The 19,628-nt window shown below is 41.9% G+C and overlaps 1 protein-coding gene across 2 annotated transcripts in view; it reads right to left on the minus strand.

The window, feature by feature from the left end:
- The window catches only part of cobl (cordon-bleu WH2 repeat protein), a 346,895-nt gene that overhangs the window by 229,865 nt on the left and 97,402 nt on the right, over window positions 1-19,628 (minus strand). For both annotated transcript variants that reach the window (XM_080209130.1, XM_080209137.1), the window contains exon 2: window positions 4,483-4,677. In XM_080209130.1, coding sequence (XP_080065256.1) covers window positions 4,483-4,677 — 195 coding nt within the window. The remainder of the gene's footprint in view (window positions 1-4,482; window positions 4,678-19,628) is intronic.

Consider the following 19,628-nt stretch of genomic DNA (forward strand, 5'->3'; position numbering starts at 1 on the left):
AATGTGCCTATTATCCTCACCTAATAGAATTGTACAATCTGTCATGTTTTTCTCACAGTCCCTCAGAATAAAGAAGATGCTTGCCTTGAAGCCTGGAGCTTGTGTGGAGTTTTGCAACTTGGCAAAGTTATTGAGCTGAAGCTACCACATGGTTCTGGCTGGCCAGGAAGCTCTCCTGTTCTTATCACCTACCATGGGCTTACCAGAAGGATTTACAGGCTGACGATCAGCTTACTTGGGCAAACCCAAATCCACCTTTTGTGGTCAACTGTATTATCAAGAGATTGAAAGGGCTGTAGTGCAACTGCTAATTTTCCATGTAGTCAACAGGTTTATTGTAAGTAGTAAGTACTTGTCTAAAGGAAACATTTCTTTGTATCCTTTATATTTCTTAAAGAACAGTCAATTCATATAAATTAAAGTGCCTTTCTCAATCTGATAGATCTGATACAGCTTTGAAGTTAGAAATATTAACAATATTTTAGATATTAGAGCAGTTTTTGCCATCATTCAGAATATATATAGCACATCTCACAATCTCAGGACAACCCAAAATGGTATAAAGTCAGTGAAGTATTTTTAAGTGTGGTCACTGCTCAAATGTAGGAAACACATCAACGAGATGTGCACAGCAAACTCCCACAATCATCAATGTAATAAATGCAAATAATGTTTTAGAAATCAATATTATCCACAATACCGGCGAGGACATTCCTCCCACTTCTTCAATTAGCTCTGCAGGACCTTTCACACCCCCACAGTGAGAACTGACAGGATCTTAGTTTAAAACCCATTTCCTCAGTACTGTACTGGAGCATGCACTTAAATTAACAACCAGATTTACGATACTGAGATGAGCAGATTGAGCTGGGAACTTTCTTGACTTAGCATACCCATTTCAGTATAAAGTGTCCCTTTACACATTGTTTTCAGTCTTGGGAGACAGGTGTGGGACCTGTTATCAGAGGTGGCCAGAGGAGTAGCTGAAAGCTGAGGCGGGCTGGTTTCACGGCCCATCTTGATTCCAGTTGTTAGGTTATGTTATAGGCCCTCTAGCCTTCACCCCCTATCACCTTCCACCCATTTACCCACTTCCCATATCACCATACGTCCATGCCAAATTCATACCCTCACCCCCATGGCCCCTCATAGCCCCAGACTCTCATAAAACAAGTATGTGAAGAGTTTGTTTACACAAGTACAGAGAACTTGATTGACAACTTTAAATGGGTATAAGTTATTTTTCTGTGATATATTTCGTCAACATCTCAAAGTTTGCATAAGATTTAAGGGGTATCAAGTGTTTCTGACATTGATACTTTAATGATCTGGTTGCTTGACACTTTTATTGGCTTGTAATAATAACCAGTTTTTTGTTCAAACAATCCTTAATGGGTGTGTTTTTTAGCAGTTTCATACATGTCATTGTTACTATAGGGTTATTAGTGTATACAGGATAAACAGGCATGGGAGGGTCATGAGATTTTTAATATTCATTAATGGGATATGGACATTACTGGCTAGGCCAGCATTTATTACACATCCCTAGTTGCCCTTTGAAAATTGGTGATGAACTGCCTTCTTGATCTATTGCAGTCCTGGAAGTGTAGGTACACCCGCACTGCTGTTAGGGAGGGAATTCCAGAATTTTGACCCGGTCACAGTGAGGGAACGGTGATACACAAATTGGCATAGAGGGTATATGGAGCCATTGGAGGTTAGTTCGGTCATGAGTTGGCCAAGAGGAGGCATGAGTAAGACCTTTTGAAGTTACCTTTCAAAGATATTCCAAAATCAATCACAATTTCTCTGAGGTCCGTGAGCAATGAGTCATGGAAAAGCTGGACTGACACCACAAAAATTATGGGGGATTGAAAATGTGATGGAAACACCTAGGGTGTGGGCTTTCTATCCACATGTTAGTGAAAACTGGGAAGGATAGGTAACCAAGGCAGGAATCCTGGAATTGACTTCCATCCATCTTCGTTCTGCAGTCCTTCCTTTTCTCCTGTGATAATCTGGACCTACTTCTCTGGAGTGGGATTTGAACCCACAAACTTCAGACTCATTAACATTTCACAAGAAATAAAAAGAAGTCTCTAAATAATAAAACTCCCTACAATGTTGTATCAATATTTCTTACACAACTAGATGATTAGATATTGCTCTTGCGGCTAAAGGGTTCAAAGGATATGGACGGAAGGGGGAATCAGGATATTGAATATGATAATCAGCCACGGTCAAAATGAATGGCAGAGCAGGCTCTAAGGGCCAAATGTCCTACTCCTGCTTTTAGTTTCTATGTAACTCAGTAAGAATATTTCACGACTATAAAAGCGGCAATAATAACGTTTCCTGGCAATAACACCTAAAAGAGAGCAGCCAAGGTGGCAATCTAGCAACAGCTTGAACCCTGGCATGTATATGGTCAAAAGTAAGTTTCCTGTTTATATTCCTGTTGTTGAAGTATTTATTGTGAACTCACAACACATGGAGCAGGAAATGAACATGGGCAAAATGATGAAAGCAGTTATCGAAAAAAAATGACTTTTTAAACTCCTATTAACATGCAGTCCATTGTCTCTGGCTGCAAAGGTAGAAGTTATCATTGAGCTAATGAGGGCCTGACCTGAATTACCCATGGATTAAATAATAAATTAAAAGTCAGAAATGTGTTTGTTAGCAATTTAATGGCTCTGAAGTGCATGACTGAATGCTGTGCAGTTTTTATTACAAGTCCATAGTAAATGCCATTTGTTTTGGGTCATCATAACCCAAATTGAATGCAGACAGAGATTTGCAGTTTAGATGAGGCTTTTAAGTCTCTCTTGCTTTTTGCTTGAAGTGAAGGCCAACCACAGCAGTAGGAACCAGGATTACGATTATTGTTTAAAGCTGTTGAGTCATCGTACCTTTTCATATCAGAATAACTTGTGATCTGGAGGAGGGAACCGAGTGTAGGGTGTCGAAATTTGCGGATGACACCAAGATTGGGGGAACGGCAAATTGTGCGGAGGGTGTGGAGAGTCTACAGAAGGATCTAGATAGGCTGGGCGAATGGGCCAGGAAATGGCAAATGGAATTTAATGTTGGCAAGTGTGAGGTGGTCCACTTTGGTAGGAAGAATGGTAGGAAGGACTATTACTTACGTGGCGATAAACTGCAGCAGGCGACGGTGCAGAGGGACCTCGGAGTCCTTGTGCATGAGTCGCAAAAACCCAACTTGCAGGTGCAGCAGGTGATCAGGAAGGCGAATGGGATGCTGGCCTTCATAGCGAAGGGGATTGAATATAAAAGTAGGGAGGTCTTGCTGCAGCTGTATAGGGCATTGGTGAGGCCGCAGCTGGGGTACTGTGTGCAGTTTTGGGCGCCGCACCTGCGCAAAGATATTTTGGCCTTGGAGGGAGTGCAGAGGAGGTTTACTAGGCTGATACCGGAGTTGAGGGGGTTGAGCTATGAGGAGAAGCTGAATAAACTAGGCTTGTACTCGTTGGAGTTTAGAAGAATGAGGGGAGATCTCATTGAGACGTATAAGATGATGAATGGGATGGATAGGATAGAGGTGGAGAGACTCTTCCCGCTCAAAAAAGACAGTAGGACTAGGGGGCACAGCCTCAAGATAAAGGGGGGGCGTTTTAGAACAGAGTTGAGGAGGAACTTCTTCACTCAAAGGGTGGTGAATCTCTGGAATTCTCTACCCGTTGAAGTGGTGGAGGCTGCCTCGCTAAATATTTTCAAGAAGCGGGTTGATGGGTTTTTGATAAGAGAGGAGATTAGGGGTTATGGGGAGAGGGCCGGAAAGTGGAACTGAGCCACGACAGATCAGCCATGATCTTATTGAATGGCGGGGCAGGCTCGAAGGGCCAGATGGCCTACTCCTGCTCCTATTTCTTATGTTCTTATGTTCTTTAAAATACCAACTATAGCAGTTGATTTCTTGGAAATGTTTAGTCTGAAGCAAGAATTGACATCAGCTGCTGCACTGCCTTTACCTTTCAGGTGCTTATTAATCTACTGTAGATTTCTATCATTTCTGTTTTGTTTTGTCTTTAATTCTGTAAATAACTTACACAAACTAGTTTAGCAAAGTAAATGGCAGAAGCTAGATTTGCATCGCAAACTAAATGTAAATTCACTGTTCAGGATTCCATTATGTTGCAGCATAAGTCTCGCCGCACAAAAAATAATTTACTATCCACTCAAATTTGCCAATACAAACATCTAAAGTAGTTATACACCACCATAATCGATTTCTGATGTACTTTCATCAATAATCCATGTTGAGCAATCTTAAAGAAACATGACATGCTGTTTGGGAAATTAAAGTTCAAATGATGTGATAATCTACATTCATCCATTAGCGATTCAAATGCAAAGTTCAACTTAAGATTTCTTTCCACATAAATGCAATATTACTAGTGTTAAAGAGAATTTTATTTACACATCTGCAGCCCAATGACTAAATTCTTGTCCACTGCTTACCTTTCACTCACTTCAACTGTTTTTTCAGCACCATTTGGTAAGAGAACCAATAAGTCCATTGTTCCAGGCAATACATTTTCTTTCACATCGCCACGATTCTGATCTGTGTGTTTAACTTTACAATTCTGCGTAGAAGTGAGGATCCGACATGGCGCTGGCTGAGGTGGTGGAAGTGGAGCTCGACCCTTCATTCTGCTGAAAAAGCAAATACATTTTTTATAATTACAAAGAATAATACATACAATTAAATTCCAAAAGGATAATGCTGTGTGTTTTTCATATTACAATGAACCAGAAGCATACATAACAAACAGTTTTCCAACCACCTGACCATGCGTTACAACCTATGGCAGTTTACCAATCATATCAGCCTGTGATAGCCAGGCTGAGTTTTGCCCATTTTCAGTCACAGTAGGATCATAGAATCCCTACAGTGCAGGGAGACTTCATTCAGCCCGTTAAGTCTGCATTGAACCTCTGAAAGAGCATCCCACTCAGACACTTCCCTTCATGGTATCCCCATAACTCTGTGCATTACAAATAATCCACCTAACTTGCGCATCTTTGGACTGTGAGAGTAAACCGAAGCATCCTGAAGAAACTCACACAGACACGGAGAGAACTAGAAACCCATGTTACGAATTTTCTTTCTAATCATTGTGTGGATGCACAAATATACAATTATGACAAACTCACTCTTTCCTAGCCGATATTGACCAACACTGAGTTTTACATAAATGTAGCCGAAGGGTGAGGCAGGAAGCATAATTCAAGTTACAATTCAAATGTCGTCATTCTCAAGAAAATAGATCTTTATCTAATTAAATATACAGATGCTAGAAATAGGTATTTTAACTTGTTGCAAGTTCTCCACCGAGCCACACATCATCCCAATTTGGAACTCTATCGTTATTCCATTGCTATTACTGAGTCAAAATCCTGGATCACCCTCCCTATAGCACTTTGGGTGCACACCACAAAGACAGCAGCAGTTTAAAAAGGCAGCTCACCGTCACCTTCTTAAGGACAGTTCAGGATGGGCAATAAATGCTGGCCTAGCCAACAATGCCCACATTGTGCTTGGTAATGGAGTCTACCAAAATAGAATATACCATTGGCTTCTAATAAATATCTTGCAATGTTATATAAACATGGCAATGTATATATTTAGTACACAAAAAAAATTGTGTTCAAATTTAAGTTGTATTGATAGAAGGGACCACCACACAGTTCTTACGGAGACAAAGTCCTGTCTTCATTTGAGAATACTGTCCATCATGTGTGATATTGCTATCATGTTAAATGGGATGGCTTCAGGACAGATTAAGCACCTCAAATCAGGGCATCCTTGAAGTGCTGTGGGCCATCAACAACAATGAAATTATATTTGATCATGATCTGTAACCTCATAACCTGGCATATCCCTCACTCTATAATTACCATTAATGAAGGGGATACACCCTAGTTCAATAAGGATGCAGAAGGGCATGCCAGGAGAAGAAACAGGAACATACCTAAAGATGAGGTGTCAACCTGGTACAAATATAACCCAGGACGATTTGCATGCCAATAAGCCTAACCAGCATGCAACAGACAGAGCTAAGCAATTCCACAACCACAGATCCAAACAAATCTGCAGTGGTTTGTGTCATGCCCAGCGCAAAGGAAGATGACTGCAGTTCTTGGACTAAAATCATCTAAGCCCCACGATATCACTGCAGGACTTCTTCAAGATAGTGTCCTAGACCAAAACATCTTGACCTTCAGCTGACAGAGGGACATAGTATATGATTCAGTAAAGTCTGTGATTTCTCAAATACTGAAGTAGTCAGGACCGTCAGGCTGTTAAATGCCCAACAGCCTTTGGCCCCACAAGTACCAAGCAATAACCATCTCTAGCAAGAGAAAATCTAACTACCTTTAACATTCAGTGGAGGCTGGAAATTACATAGTGAGTAACGGCCTCCTGACTTGCCAAAGCCTGTCCACCAACTGTGCGGCACAAGTCAGGAATGTGATGGAATGCTCAATATTTACCAGGATGAATTCAGCTCAAGCAACACTCAAGAAACTGAACTCAATTCAGGACAAAGCTGCTTGCTTGATCAGCAACCTGTCCCATAAAGCTTAAACATCTGCTGCTTCCAAAATATCCATACAGTGGCAGCAATGTGCACCATTTACAGGGTGCACTGCAGCAAATGTCCTTCGACAATACCTTCCAGGTACAAGACCTTTACCATCTAGAACAACGAGAACATATGGGAACACTGTTACTTACATTTTGCCACCAGCTGTCAAGGAGTTCAGGGATGTTCTTTCTTGCATATTTATAGATGTACAACTTAAGTAGAATCCGGATAGAAGGAGACCATTCAGTCCATTAAGTCTGCACCAACTCCTTGAAACAGTATCTTACCCAGGCCCACCTCCCCACCCTATCCCCATAACCCCTCACATTTACCATGGCCAATCTACCGAACTTACACATCCTTGGACACTACGGGGCAATTTGGCATGGCCCATCTATCTAACCTGCACTTTTGGATGAAACTGATGCACCTGGAGGAAACTCAACAAGACACAAGAAGAATTTGCAAACTCCATACAGTCACCCAAGGCCAGAATCAAAACTGGGTTCCTGGCGCTGTGAGGCAGCAGTGTTGAATATTGCTGAAAAAGAGATGTTGCTGAAACTTTACATCTTTCACTCATCAGGACGAATGCAAGAGTGCCAAATTTCAAATGATCACAATTAATACTGCAAAAGAAAAGGGTACTGATTGGTTGGCAACTCGACTCTGATTGACCAAGGCATTTGCCATGGAGAAATAAATGGGGCACTATAGGCTCCCCAAGCTCCCATGTAATTCAAAACTGCACAAGGCTTGAACATATTCTGTTGATTCCACAGGAACAGATCCCTGTGTATAAACATTACAAGTACTCCTGATTATCTTACATCAGCTAGTGGTGTAGCTATTAACGCAGTGAAGATTTCTCAGCACAGTTTACCCAATCTCAGAATCACATCTAACAGTAGATGTTTTGGGTTGTGTAGCACTGGCTGTTTGAGTACAATCTGTACCCTGCCTATTACAAACAAACAACGGAACATGCCATTTGATTCCATCAGCTAATCAGTGGGATTCGCACACAATGTTGCTGAACAGCATCTTATCAGCAGAAAATATCACTCGGATAGCCACTGCATAGTAACATGACACAGCTTCCTTCATATGTTGTCCAAATTTTTGAAATATTTTGCTTTTCTAAGGTAATTTGAGATAAACTGAGACATTCTACAGGTGTGGAAGTGACGACCATTGTCCCATTTACACCGTACATAGCAAACAATGATATCAGAATAGCTTTGATATGGCCTATTTCTGCATTCAGCTTGCAGGTTGAGCAAATAGCTAAGGCCCTATTTATGTGACAGTTGATGAGATCAATCTTATAGCATGTGGATCAATAAGAATCCCAACATGTAATTGACTGGTAAAGACAGTAGATAGCAGTGAAGAACCCATTAAAGGCTTTCTTAGGTCAGTAGGGGATCTGTAATGTCTGAGCATATGAAAAAGTTGCTAAGTTCTTCAGTCAATTAGATTGAAAATTCCACGCAGAAACGTGCAGGGGGTGATCTTATTATTGCACTCCCCCTCCTATAAGATCCTGCGAGAGCTGAGAAATCACATTCATGCCTGATTTCTCACCTCTTGAGACTTTACCAGTACCAGATATCCAGCATGATCAGTCTCACGCCCATTTCCAGTGCGAGGCTGAATAATGTATTTAAATATATTTAAATATAAATTTACATTGATTTAATGAGCCCGGGATGGAATCGCCCGGGTTCACTTGCCTCTGTGACCTCACTGGGAGAGGTGCTTTCCAGCAGGAGTCACAGTTGGTGCCCATCAATGGGGATAGACTATGGGCCCCTGCAGTAGCTTGGAGGGGGAAGATAACTTTGTTTGAGGCCACAGAAGCAAGCTGAGAGCAGCACAGGTTGAGTGACACTAATGTTTTGCTGAGGGAATGAAATTCCACACTTGTATAATCTGTTTTTTTTCAGAGTTAATTATCACTTATCGCACTTCAAAACTCAGTTATTCCTGAACCATAAGTCTTTTCTTTCTCAGCTGTTTTTTTGTGCAGAATCAGTGGACAAGTAGCACAAGTTCAGAATGTTGGAATTATTTCAATGCCACGTTGATCAGTAAAGATTCCACCAGTCGATTTCATAGATATGAGGGCAGCAGGGTATCTGTAATAGCAAATTCTGAATTACATATTTAACTGCTCATGTACTGACACTGGAAGTCACAGTCCAAATTACCCTGGTATAGCAGTGAGCATTGTTACACTCACTATTATTCCAAATATGACTTCTTATAGTAATGTATTCTAATTTTAAAAACTCCAATTTTCCCCAGATGTCACTCACCTATCACTTTTTTCTCAAATATTTAATTATATTTTTAAGATATAATGCACCATGATTTGCGAAATTTAACTGCTGCCTTAACACATACAAAATGGAATTAAATATTCCTCTGTACTGTCTTGGTTTGACAAAACAGTAATATTTGAAGAAAATTATAAATATTTAATTTTGCCATAGTTTTAGTAGAACTGTGCTGAAAAAGGTTATGACACAGATTGCTGCACAATCTTTGTAGTTGCAAACAAAGTTCCAGTTGAAGCAGCTCTACTGGATAATGGCAGCTATGTTCGTGATTCGAACAGACGACTAGAATTTGTTCCTTATATAGAAGTATACCAATGTTTGGAATACTTTAGACATCTTACAGGAACAGATATTTGTTTGAACAAATATTTCATTTTGCATGCATTATGTTTCAATTTAAAGTTACTCCAAGAAAAAAATGGTATTCTTAACATCAGCTGACTTCAGCCTATTCAAGAAGTTCTGAATAATTTAATATAAGGATAATTTGCTCTCCGCAAATTAAGTTTCAGGACAAGTGATTGATTTCAATGGTGTTTCTTCTGACTGTCACTAGGTGGTGTGCAAGAGTAGCTATGAATTGGATATCGATTTTCCATACCCATCCCTCAGATGAAATTCCTATTAAGGCAGGAATGGATCGTTTTGTTTGATCGTTAAATCGTGCAATGACACGGAAGGAGTGCTGATTAACTTTTTTGCTGCAGCATTAAGCATCAGCTATGGTTGTTGATAGCAGGAGCATGCAAATTAGGAGCAGGAAACCCAGTATTTTCAAGAATTAGAAAACAAAGCCATCAACAAAACTCTGAATAAATAAATCATGCAATACATTAAAAATATCTCAGCATTACAGATATAGGATTTGAGAAACAATTGACATTGATTCAGTGCTATTGCATATGAAGTGGCACTGTGCTCCATCAACTGGAAATTGCCTAACAAGTAAATCTAACAGTCCTATTTCCACTAAAGCTCAGAAACTTGGTTGTAATTTTTTAACATTTAATTTTAAAGCTTGCCAATTTTGGTCTTATGCACATTCTATTATCACTGTCAAAATGAATAAAAACAATCTGGTTGATTCATTTGTGCCCATGATTAAAAAAAAGAATTGTAGAGATAAATAAAACAGCACAGCATAGCCTGTGTGAGTGCAGTGTAAGCAGAAATCTCAGGAAGGAGCTTTTGCAGAAAAAAGCTGGGGGTGGGGGGGAATGAACTGATTAGGTCTGGTATTGTGTGCAGGGATTGGCCCAGACCCATTGGGCAAGTAGTACACAAACTTAGTCAAATTAAAAGCAAAATATCACAGAAGCTGGAAACCTGAAATGGAAATAGAAAATGCTGGAAAAACTCAGTTTCTCTGTCCACAGATGCTGCCAGACAAAGAACAAAGAACAATACAAACAGCCCTTTGGCCCACCAAGTCTGTGCCGACACAGATGTCTCTCTAATATTTTCTTACCTCTACATGGTCCATACCCCTCCATTCCCTGCCTATTCCCTGCCTAGATGAGGGGGTTGTCCTATGGAGAGAGACTAAATAGACGTATAAAATAATGAAGGGGATGGATAGGGTAGAGGTAGAGAGATTCTTCCCGCTTAGAAAGGATAGCAGGACTAGAGGACACAGCCTCAAAATAAGGGGGGGGGGAGTTTAGATCGGAGTTGAGGAGGAACTTCTTCACTCAAAGGGTGGTGAATCTCTGGAATTCTCTGCCCGTTGAAGTGGTGGAGGCTACCTCGCTGAATATATTTAAGTCACGGGTAGATAGGTTTTTGGCAGACAAGGGAATTAAAGGTCATGGGGAGAAAGCGGGAAAGTGGAACTGATCCACTTCAGATCAGCCATGATCTTATTGAATGGCGGGGCAGGCTCGAAGGGCTAGATGGCCTACTCCTGCTCCTATTTCTTATGTTCTTGTGTTCTTATTTATGTATCTACCCCGATGCCTCGTGAACTTTGTTATAGAATCTGCTTCCACCACCTCCTCCGGCAGTGCATTCCAGGCATTCACTACCCAAGCGAAAAACTTGCTCCTTCTACCTCTTGTAATTTTCCCCCCTCACTTTCAATCAATGCCCCCAAGTAATTGACCCTTCAACCCTGGGAAAAAGACTCTGGGTATCCATTCTATCCAAGCCTGTCATAATCTTGTAAATCTCTATCAGGTCCCCCCCTCGTCCTCTGATGCTCCAATGAAAACAATCCAAGTTCGTTCAACCTTTATTCATAGTCCGTATCCTCCAAACCAGGCAACATCCTGGTAAATGTCTTCTGCACCCCTTCCAATGCATCAACATCCTTCCAGTAGTGTGGAGGCCAGAATTGTACACAATATTCCAAATGTGGCCTAAACAAAGTCTTATACAGCTGCAACATTATTTTCCAATACCTATACTCAATGTCTCAACTGATGAAGGCCAGCATGCTCCAAGCCTTCTTGACCATCTTGTCCTCCTATGTTGCCACCTTCTCCCACTAATTCCACTCTGCCAATGGCATCCAAAGTCAGGCTCTCAAGAGTCAGAGCTGCTTGAGGTCTCCCTGTAAGGCCATGTGCAACCTCCTGCACTGAATGTCAGCAGTTACAGTTGGCATTGGACTGCAAAAGGACATTTCTTTTATTCATTCGTGGGACATGGGTGTCGCTGGCTGACCAGCATTTATTGCCCATCCCTGGTAACCCTTCAGTAGGCGATGGTGAGCTGTTTTCTTGAATCGATGCAATCCATTTGTGCTGTGGGTTGACCCACAATGCTGTTAGGCAGAGAATTCCAGGATTTTGACCCAGCGACTGCAAAGGTAGGGTGATACATTTCCAAGTCAAGATGGTAAGTGGCTTGGAGGGAAACTTGCAGGTGGTGGTGTTCCCATGTATCTGTTGCCCTTGTTCTTCAAGATGGAAATGGTCGTGGGTTTGGAAGGTGCTGTCTAAGGATTTTTGGTGAATCGCTGCAGTCATCTTGTAGATAGTAGACACTGCTGCTACTGAGCGTTGATGATTGAGGGAGTGGATGTTTGTGTGACAATCAAGTGGGCAAACCATCAAGTCCTAGTAGCATCCCAGTAAATCTTTTCTGCTCTTTCTAGTTTAATAATATCTTTTCAATAATAGGGTGACAAGAACTGTACACAGTAATCCAAGTGTTGCCTTACCAATGTCTTATACAACTTCAACAAGATATCCCCGGTCTTGTATTCAGTGTTTGGACCAATGAAACCAAGCGTGTTGAATGCCTTCTTCACCACCGTGTCCACCTGTAATTCCACTTTCAAGGAGCTATGAATATGTAACCCTAGATCTCTTTGTTCTATAAAACTTTCCTCAGTGCCCTACCATTAACTGAGTAAGTCCTGCCTGGTTCAATCTACCAAAATGCATCACCTTGTATTTATCTAGATTAAACTCCATCTGCCAATCATTGATCAAGAACCCGTTGCAATCCTAGATAACCTTTTACACCAATCTTGGCGTCATCTGCAAACTTACTAACCATGCCTTCTAAATTCTCATCCAAATCATTAATATAAATGACAAATGACAGTGGACCCAGCACCAATCCCTGAGGCACACCGCTGGTCACAGGCCTCCAGTTTGAAAAACAACCCTCTACAACCATTCGCTGTCTTCTGTCATTAAGCCAATTTTGGATCCAATTGGCTACCTCACCCTGGATCCCAGGAGATTTAACTTCATGCAACAACGTACCATGCAGTACTTGTCAAAGGCTTTGCTAAGTCCATGTAGACAATGTTGACTGCACTGTTCTCATCTGCCTTCTTGGTTACTCCTTCAAAATAACTCAACCAATTCCATGAGACATGATATTCCACTCACAAAGCCATGCTGACTGTCCCTAAGCAGTCCTTGCCTCTCTAAATGCCTTTAGATTCTCTCTCAGAATTCCTTCTAACAATTTACCCACTGCAGAAGTTAGGCTCACAAGCCTGTAGTTCCCAGGCTTTTCGCTGCAGCCCTTCTTAAACAAAGACACAACATTTGCCACCCTCCAACCTTCAGCCATTAGGTCCCAGGGATTTATCTACCTTGATGCACTTTAAGACTTCCAGCATCTCCTCTGTAATATGTATACTCCTCAAAACATCACTATTTATTTCCCCAAGTTCCCTAATATTCATGCCTTTCTCAACAATAAATACTGATGAGAAATATTCATTTAGGATCTCACCCATCTCTTGTGGCTCTGCACATAGATGATCTTGTTGATCTTTAAGTCCTACTTTCTCCCTAGTTACCATTTTGCCCTCCTTTCGGTACTGTGCACTAAGAGGGCAATGTTGACCATGGACTTCTACTGGATTGGTCCATGATTCTGTTGAGCAATTTACTGCAGTGGTTTGCAGTATGGCTGACCAAGAAACTCACCTGTTCCTGTCACTTCCTTAGCCCTACCATTAACTGAGTGCATTGGAAGTATTTACAGGCTGATAATCAACCCGTTTGGACAAGTTATGAATGGACTTCCATGGTCATCAAGCCTTAAAGTGGATCTTGAACTCACAGCTTCTGGCCCAAAAGTAGGGACTTTACCACTGTGCCACAAAGCCTTCCCATTCGCAGTCAACAGGGAAACAAACAGCAGAGGTGTTACTCACCATAACTATGCTGTATGATTTCATTCTTAGAGTCAGAGTTCAACTGGAACTGATATGACATCTAGCTATCTGAAGACGATCCCGTGACTACCTACAATCCAGATCAGGTTGATGTCACTACTTGACCATTTTCAGATCTTCAACGTCCTGCTTACAGCAACTAAGCAAAGAATGCCCAGACAGCAATGATTAATAATGACTTAAATCTTCTCAAATCCAGTTCTTGTCATCTGCAACTGTTAAAGGTGACTTCTAATTCCCAGCAGTTATCTCTGACAGATTGTAGCAAGTTCTTTCAGTGTGATGATGGGCCTGATTCTCTGACCTTGCCCGCATCTGGAATTCTCTGGTTCTGATGCAGGGAATAGAGATTTGGCTGAGCACCAAATTCTCACTGGCAGCGAGAACTCTAGCCAATGTTTTGCTTAAGAAAAATTGTGCGTTTCATGTTTTTGAACACTGAAGTGGGCATCACTTCAGCAATTTTAAATTGCACCTGATGTTACTGAAGCTTATGTTATCTTTGGCTTTCCCTGGAAAACTCCATATTTTGTAGTCAAGTATTATGTAAACTACAGTCAAGATGAAAGAAGCACTTGGTTACAAGGATGGCTTTATAATTCACAAAGATCATGAAGCCAATTTATAATTCAAGTTATTTTAAGGCAAAGAGTCAGACTCAACATCAAATTGACTTTGCTAAAGAAACAGTTCCTGAAGATGCAGCCTTTGATTATAGATTTGAAGTTTTCCACAGAATAGGAACTTCATCCTCCAGAGTATTCAAGATGTGTCCTACTCCAATATTTATGAAGACATTAAATGTTCTGTATCTAAAGCCAATCAAATACAATTTAAAAATTTGTCCTCAAACTTTGTTTAGCAAATTAAACGTAAGCTATAAGAGTTGGATAACATTAGCGCAATTAAAGAACATTAAAATACGACTAATGGTGAATAGGAACAGTTCATAAAAAACAAGCTTAAGAGAAACTTTTGAAAATTAATTTCTAAAAGAATAAATGTAAACAATGATTTTACTGAGCATTAGATGACCTAAACAAGTCAGCAGCATAAGAGTTGGAACATGAAGGTCCTTTCTCAAGCTCTAAAGAGGGCTTTGCTTACGTAAAAATGAAATTCAACAGACGTAACCAAAGCCTAGAAACTGAAAGTTTTATAATTGAGGGCAGGCTGACAGCTATGGAGGGAAAGTGGGTACCCAGATGTGTTTCAGCAACAATTAATTATTAGTTGTAAAGCATGGACCTGAATTTTTCGCCCATCGGACACATGCATTACACACGAGAGCGCTTCGGGCACATAATCGGCCCTGGAACATGATTTCATGGTGGCTGGCCTGTTAACAGGCAGCCTGTATGAAACAGTGCTGGGAAAGGCTCACTGCTGCCGAAGAAGTGAGAAGAACGCGGGCACCAAGAAAAGGGAGGATGCAGGCTGGCGCTTCTAACATGCTCCCACAGAGGGACTGCTGTTGTGGAAACGTCCCAGGGAGCTGCAGGGCTGTAAAAATAAATTGCGATGGAAAAATACTGCCAAGAGTGTCTAGGCAGCACATTCAAGCACAAACCTCAAACAGCTTTTTAAATTTTATTTCAGCCTTGAAACTTTATCCCACCATGGAGCGAGCTTGAAGCTAAAATGTAAAGACTGCCTGGCAATCGGCCTGCCCGCCAACCATAAAAACAGATGGGCCATGTGAAATTATGTTCAATTGGCCCCTTACTGGGCTAAATCACCTGTTTGATTATCCATGGGCGCGTTTCCAAGTCTCACATGGGCCTGTCGACTGAAAAATCACACAAAATGCACAATAATGTTGGGACATGCCCCTGACATCTTCTCACACGATTTCATAAGTCTGCCTGAGCAATGTAAAATTCTGGTCTTGATTTACTTGCTTGTTATCCAAATATTTTGATAATATTGGGAAAATCACAGAGGGAACGGAAACGTTATTTATGTGTGTTGCAATGAATTGCTCAAGGGGTCAATCAAGGCTTCAGCTGAAGTAAATCTGGACAGATCTGGAGAACTTTGAAGAAGGACAAAGTTGAGCCAGCGCAGGGCATCAAGGGATGAGTCCAGTGAGATTAAAAAGGAGCAGCAGCAAGGGAGAATCTCTCATCAGAATTCTGATGTAGCGAGGGCATCAGTGGGACCAGAGTGAATACGGAAAAAGGATCTCAGAAGGTGAGTAAATCAAATAAGCAAACAGCAACTCATTTCTTTCCTTAACTAAAGCAGCCTTCAATCAGAAATCCCTGAAGTATGGGATTGTGGTGTGATGGATGAATATGCGCTGATTTTTTTTTAAATTGCTAAGAGCAGTAGTTGACAGCCAGAGGACAGATTTGAATAGAGCAGTTTTTTTGTGTCCTAAGATAGGAAATTGTAAATTACTATTTCCTTATTTTGTAAATTAGTAACATATTAATAAATTAATCATAGTTGATTCAATTAAAAATGAACTTATTAATAAGTAAATAAAGTGTTAAATAGACATAGCAGGACAGATGGTGTACTGTAACTGGAGGATGTGGGTAATTGTAGAGCTATAGAGTCATACAGTGTAGAAAAGACCTTTTGGCCCATCAAGTCTGCACCAACAATAACGACCACCAAAGTTGCATTAATCCCCTTTTCCAGCACTTGTCCTCTATCCTTGAATGTTATGATGTTCCAATTGCTCATCCAAATATTTTTTAAAGATTAAAGAAAGGCCCTCTCTAGCTTCGCAGGCAGTGCATTCCAGATTCCCACCATCCTCTAAATGAAAAAAAGTTTTTCAAATCCCCTCTGAGTCTCCTATCCCTTACCCTAAAACTATGCCTCCTTGTGACTGACCTCTCAACCAAGGGGAAAGCTGTTTCCTATTCACCCTGTCCTTCCCTTGGAAGAGAGCGTAGGTGGTGTGATCAGCAAGTTTGCTGATGACACCAAGATGGCAGAGTTGGCGGGTACTGAAGTGGATTGTCAGGTGATACAACAGGATATAGATAGGTTGGTGCATTGGGCAGATAGGTGGCAGATGGAATTTAATCCTGACAAATGCGAGGTGATGCATTTTGGAAGGAATAATGTAGAGAGGAGCTATGTGATTAAAGGTAGACAAATTAGGAGTATAGAAACACAGAGGGACCTGGGAGTGCAGGTTCACAAATCCATGAAGGTTGCGACACAAGTGGAGAATGTTGTCAGGAAGGCTTATGGAATGCTAGCCTTTATAGGAAGAGGTATAGAGTTTAAAAGCTGCCGTCTAATGCTTCAGTTGTATAGAACGTTGGTTAGACCGCATTTGGAGTACTGCGTCCAGTTCTGGTCACCTTACTACCGGAAGGACGTGGAGGCTCTGGAAAGGGTGCAGAGGAGGTTTACCAGGATGTTGCCTGGCATGGAGGGGTTGGGTTACGAGGAAAGGTTGGAGAAACTGGGGCTGTCCTCTTTGGAAAGACGGAGATTGAGGGGTGACATGATAGAGGTATATAAGATACTGAAGGGAGTAGACAGAGTCAATAGTGAGAGACTGCTCCCTAGATTGGTTACGAATACAAGAGGACATGATTTAAGGGTGAGGGGGGAGAGGTATAATTTGGATATGAGAGGAAGGTTCTTTACGCAGAGAGTAGTGGGGGTATGGAACGCGCTACCGAGTGGGGTGGTGGAGGCGGGAACGTTGGACTCATTTAAGGTTCAGTTAGATAGGCACATGAGTGAAACGAGGATGGAGGGTTATGGTAGGGGTTATTGAATAAGGGTTAGAACCTCGGGAGACACCGGAAAGGCAGGCTTGTGATTAACGTTTTTGTCTTTTCACTCCGCAGGTGGAGGCCCACCTCGTTGTCAAACGAGGGGCATGCACACGGTGGGTCGTGCGTGGGCTGCTCCTGGAGGTTCCGGGAGTGGCCTAGTACTTCGTGTCGGTGTGTGTGCTTGATCCTGGACCGGTAGACGGGCGCCGCAACAGCTCGGTGACTAGCACTGCTAGCTGTGCAGATACATGGATTTGGGCCTGTGTCTGTGGGAGTTTGTGCATTCTCCCTGTGGTTGCGTGGGTTTCCTCCGGGCGCTCCGGTTTCCTCCCACACCCCAAAGATGTGCTCTTAGGCTGATCGGTTTTACCAAATTGACACTATTCTCCCCTGAATCTGGCTAAGTCAGGGGTTCTATTTGTAGATACGCAGGGTACAATAGGTGTAGGGTGATGCGGCGGCGCGGGCTTGTTGGGCCGAAGGGCCTGTTTCCCGTGCTGGGTTGTTCTTTGTTCTTTGTTCCCCATCGTAATCCCAAACTACCATACCTGTAGTAAATGTCCATAGTTCAAAAAATTTGATTCAGAATTTGTTGAGTTGGAGTCGCAACACTGCAGGGTATCAGGAAGGGAGTGTTGATATGTTGCACCTGATGGCAGTAAGGACCTCTTTGGAGTCGACCAATGGTCAGGGCCAAAAGGATGTGACTGTCTGTCAAGGAGGTATAGAGATCCAGGATGTAGTAGTAGTAGTGATAAAGTCAGCGGACAGATTCTGTACTCTGTAGCTACAACTAGGGCTTCCAGAAGTTGTATTGCCTGACCAGTGCCAGGATTAAAGACATGCCTCATAGTTGGAAAAGAACTAAAGACTAGGAGGAGAAAGATTCTGTTGATGGCGCAGTGGTTAGCATTCCCTCCCAACAGCAGGGACCTGGGTTCAATTCCGGTCTCAGGTGCCTACGTGGAGTTTGCACATTCTCCCAGTGCCTGTGTGGGTTTCCTCCGGCTGCTTCAGTTTCCTCCCGTACACCAAATTTGTGCAGTTAGGTTGACTGGCTATACTAAACTGTCCCTTAGTGTCAGTGAAGTTAGCAGAGTAAATACGTGGGATTACAGGAAAAAGGTGGGATTGTTGTCAGTGCAGGCTCAATGGGCCAAATAGCCTCCTCTGCACTGTGGGAATTCTATGATTCTAATCAGAAATGACATTATGATGAATTGGAAGATTAAGATCCAAATTAAAAGGAAGAACATCGAAGATAATTTCTGAAATGTTATCAGTGATATGCATCAATTGGCAATGGGATAATAGATTAAAAGTTAAAATATGTGGCTGAAGGAGTGGTGTGGATGGCAGGGGTTTCATTTCCCGGGCCAATGACTGAAGAATTAATTCAGTTTTCCATGCAGATGAGCTCCACTTAAACCAGGCAAATCGAATAACAAGGTCAGTAGACAGGGCTTCAAACTACTACAGGGAGGGTGGGAAGAATCCGGAATGGGAAAATTCAAAACCAGAGGAAAATGTCAAGGCTCAAGACCAGAACCGCATTTGGTTAACAAACATCAGAAGTGGGGATGTTCACTGATTGCTGCACAATGTTCAGCATCATCCACACCTTCTCAGATAGTGCAACAATTCATGTCCAAATGTAGCAAGTCCTCGATAATATGCAGGCTTGGGCTGTGAAGTGATTAGTAACATTCACTCCACACCAGTGCCAGACAATGACAGTCTCTGACAAGAGAGAATCTAACCATAGCTCCTTGACATTCAATGGAATTACCATCATTGATTCCTCCACTATCAACAAGCTGGGGTTTGCCATTGACCAGAAAATGAACTGGACCAGCCATATAAATACTGTGGATATAAGAATAGGTCAGAGGCCAGGAATTCTGCGATTGAGTGGCTCACCTCCTGAAAAACCTACCAACAAGGCACAAGTCAACAGTGTAATATAAAACTCTCTGCTTGGCTGGGTGAGTTTAGCTCCAATAATACTCATGAAGATTGACAACGTCCAGGACAAAGCATTCCCTTGATTGACATCCCTTTCACAAATATTCTCTTCCTCTACCACTGATGCACGATGACTGCAGTATACCACCTACAAGATGCACAGTAGGAACTCAGCAAAGCTCTTCAGGCAGTACCTTCCAAATTCACGACTGCTACCACCAAGAAAGGCAAGGACAGACACATGGGAACATCACCACGCCAGGGTTTTGGCGGCCACTGAAACCCTCGCGTGGACGGGAACATGGCG

This window comes from Carcharhinus amblyrhynchos, chromosome 2 (assembly GCF_965287045.1).
Source record: "Carcharhinus amblyrhynchos chromosome 2, sCarAmb.v2.hapA, whole genome shotgun sequence".
In the NCBI taxonomy this organism is placed as follows: domain Eukaryota; kingdom Metazoa; phylum Chordata; class Chondrichthyes; order Carcharhiniformes; family Carcharhinidae; genus Carcharhinus; species Carcharhinus amblyrhynchos.